The 4076-nt window shown below is 37.1% G+C and overlaps 1 protein-coding gene across 1 annotated transcript; it reads right to left on the reverse strand.

Moving 5' to 3' along the window:
* Positions 1-2599: 2599 nt before the first annotated feature.
* LOC134376390 (olfactory receptor 5P1-like) lies at positions 2600-3562 on the reverse strand. The gene has a single exon (XM_063094966.1). The coding sequence runs from the start codon at positions 3560-3562 to the stop codon at positions 2600-2602; it is 963 nt and encodes a 320-aa protein (XP_062951036.1).
* Positions 3563-4076: the final 514 nt, after the last annotated feature.

Below are 4076 nucleotides of genomic sequence, written 5' to 3' on the forward strand. Positions count from 1 at the left end.
ACATGATATTTCTCTTTCTGTGCCTGACTTGTTTCACTTAATATGATTCTCTCTAGGTCCATCCATGTTGTTGCAAATGGCAGTATTTCATTCGTTTTTATAGCTGAGTAGTATTCCATTGTGTAGATGTACCACATTTTCCGTATCCACTCATGTGATGATGGACATTTGGGCTGGTTCCAACTCTTGGCTATTGTAAAGAGTGCTGCGATGAACATTGGGGAACAGGTATACCTTTGACTTGATGATTTCTATTCCTCTGGGTATATTCCCAGCAGTGGGATAGCTGGGACATATGGTAGATCTATCTGCAATTGTTTGAGGAACCTCCATACCATTTTCCATAGAGGCTGCACCATTTTGCAGTCCCACCAACAATGTATGAGAGTTTCTTTTTCTCCGCAACCTCGCCAGCATTTATCGTTCAGAGTCTTTTGGATATTAGCCATCCTAACTGGGGTTAGATGGTATCTCAGTGTGGTTTTGACTTGCATTTCCCGGATGCTGAGTGATGTTGAGCATTTTTCTATGTGTCTGTTGGCCATTTGTATATCTTCCTTTGAGAAATGCCTATTTAGCTCTTTTGCCCATTTTTAAATTGAGTTACTTGTTTTTTTGTTGTAAAGTTGTTTGAGTTCCTTGTATATCCTGGTTATTAATCCTTTGTCAGATGTATATTTTGCAAATATTTTCGCCCAGTCTGTTGGTTGTCTTTTAACTCTGTTAATTGTTTCTTTTGCTGTGCAGAAGCTTTTTAGTTTGATATAATCCAATTTGTTTATTTTTCCTTTGATTGCCCATGCAGGGGACCTGAACACCCCACTATCAATATTGGGCAGATCATCTAGGCAAAGAATCAGCAGAGAAACACAAGATCTAAACAATGCTCTAGACCAATAGGACTTGGCAGGTATCTATAGAATATTCCATCCAACAACCTCAGAATATTCATTCCTCCATCAGCAGATGGATCATTCTCCAGGATAGATCACATATTAGGTCACAAATCAAGTCGCAACAAATTCAAAAAAATTGGAATTATCCCATGTATTTTTTCAGACAACAATGGATTAAAATTAGAAATCAATAACAAACAAAATTCTGGAAACTATACAAACAGGAAATCAAAAAATTTATTGAAACTAATGAAAACAATGATACATCATATCAAAACCTGTGGGATATTGCAAAAGCAGTACTAAGGGGGAAATTTATCACATTAAATGCTTACTTCAGAAGAATGGAAAGATGACAAGTGAACAACCTAATACCTCACCTTAGAGAACTAGAAAAACAAGAACAATCCAAACCCAAAGTTAGCAAACGGAAAGAAATCATTAAGATTAGAGCAAAACTTAATGAAATAGAAACCCCCAAAATGATACAAAAGATCAATGAATTAAAAAGTTTTTTTAAATAAAGATAAATAAAATTTACAAACCATTAGCACGGCTAACTAACAAAAGAAGAGAGAAGACCCAAATAACAAAAATTAGACATGAAAACGGTGATATTACAACTGATAGCTCTGAAATACAAGGAATCATTCAAGACTAGTATAAACAACTATACGCCAACAAATTTGAAAATCTGGAGGAAACGGATAAATTTCTGGACACACACAAGCTCCCAAAACTGAGCCAAGAAGATGTAGAAAACCTGAACAGACCAATAACAATAAAAGAGATTGAAGCTGTTATCAGAAGGCTCCCAACAAAGAAAAGCCCAGGACCAGATGGATTCACAGCAGAATTCTACCAAACATTCAAAGAGGAATTAACACCAATTCTCTACAAACTATTCCAAAAGATTGAAACAGAGACAGTTCTCCCAAACTCATTCTATGAAGCAAACATCACCCCGATACCAAAACCAGGTAAATATACAACTAAAAGAGAAAACTACAGGCCAATATCCTTGATGAACATAGATGCAAAAATCCTCAATTAAATACTAGCTAACAGAATACAGCAACATACGCAAAATTAAACACCATGATCAAGTGGGATTCATCCCAGGGATGTAAGGTTGGTTCAACATATGCAAATCAATAAATGTGATACACCATATTAATAAAATCAAACACAAGGACCATATGATCATTTCTATAGATGCTGGAAAAGCATTTGATAAAATTCAACACTCATTCATGATAAAGACTCTCTATAAGTTAGGTATAGATGGAAAGTATCTCAACATAGTTCCCATATCTTCTTGATTGCATGACTTTGGGCAACCTACTCATTGCCTCTGTGCCCCAGATAATTTATTTGTAAGTTAGACATAATAGGAGCACTTTGTAGGCTTCTTGTGAAGAATAAATGAGTTAATGTATGTAACATACTTAGAGTGGGGTCTGGCACATAGTAAGTGCAAATTGCTGTTTGCTTAATAAGTTAAATAACAGAAAAGTGCTTGGCATCTACAAGAGTTCAATAATAGTGATAATTATTATTATCATTATTACTGATATCAAGATGACTTTCAATTGGTTTTAAAGTATTTAAGCGTAAGAGAACAAAGAAATGTGATTTTAATTTAAGCAATCAGTTAAGCAGCATTTGGTAGATTCTAAGTGTGATACTGGTAAATAAAAACTTTATAAGTCATTCAAAATGCTAAGAATGGATACTAAGAATATGTTCTGAGTTGCCTTCCTCAGAGCCTCCTTTATATCTCTGTTTCTCAGACTGTAGATAAGGGGGTTCAACATGGGTATCACCACTGTGTAGAACACAGACACCACCTTGTTCTGCTCAGTTGAGTAGCTGGACTTGGGCATCACATAAATGAAGGCAATAGTTCCATAGTAGAGAGTGACTGCAGTGAGGTGGGAGGTGCAGGTGGAGAAGGCTTTGTGTCTCCCTTCAGGGGAGTGCATCTTCAGAACTGTGGTGAGGATGTAGATATAAGAGAGAGCTATGACCAACACTGTGACCACAATTATAGATCCAGAAGAGATGGAAGGAACAACTTCCGTAATGGATATATCTGAGCAGGAAAGTTTCAATAAAGGGGAGAAATCACAGAAAAAGTGGTCGACCTGATTTGGCCCACAGAAGGACAGACTCAATAAACAACTGGTAAATGTCCAAGCATTCACACATCCACCCAGATAAGAAGCCACCACTAAGATGATGCAGACTCCAGGGGACATGTGGGTGGAGTAGAGCAGGGGTGAACAGATGGCCACATAGCGATCATAGGCCATGGAAGCCAGCAGGAAGCACTCAGTTGTTCCAAACATGACCACAAAACAGAGCTGGGCTTCACAGCCAGCAAATGGGAGGGCTGTTCCATTTCTAAGGAATCCTATAAGCATTATGGGTGTGACTGATGTGGAACACCCAATGTCTACAAAAGCCAAATGGGTGAGGAACAGGTGCATGGGGGTATGGAGCTGGGAACACCTTCTTATTAAAGTGATTATGCTGATATTGCTTACTAAAGTGACAACATGGATTGCTAGAAATATTACAAAAAAGATGACACAAAGGGTAGGATCTTCTGTTAACCCCAAAATGATAAATTTTGTTACAGTGGTGTGGTTTTCAACCTCCATCTCCTCTGTTCCTGTTGAGAGAAAAATGAATATTAATTTCCTTCATGCTTTCATTCTACACATTCCCGGTTTTCTTTCGTTTTTCTTCAGAATCATTCACAGTGACTTCATCCTCTACCCAATCTGTAAATATTGTCATACAGGACTGTTCATTTTTTTTTTTTTTGTCCCTTCCTCTTTGTTTGCATAACGGAGAATGGTTCTATACCACTCTGGGAATCAGTTATATTTGTTTTATGTAATATTTATGTAATGCCTCTCAAACTTTGATTCTTAAATGGCTCAGCTAAAGTCTAGATCCATAGTTTCAATGATCTTTTGGGAGTCTACAGTTGGAACTCCTACAAATACCTCAAATTGCACCTCCCCTATAACAAACTCATTCTTTTCTTAGAAAACTCCTCCTATATTGTGTATCTGGGGAGCAAGACCACCATTCATTCAACAGAGTGAAAGGCAACCTATAGAATGGGAGAAAATATTTTCAAACTATGTATCATATGAGAGGTTAATC

Source organism: Cynocephalus volans, chromosome 4 (genome assembly GCF_027409185.1).
Source record: "Cynocephalus volans isolate mCynVol1 chromosome 4, mCynVol1.pri, whole genome shotgun sequence".
NCBI classification, from domain to species: Eukaryota; Metazoa; Chordata; class Mammalia; order Dermoptera; family Cynocephalidae; genus Cynocephalus; species Cynocephalus volans.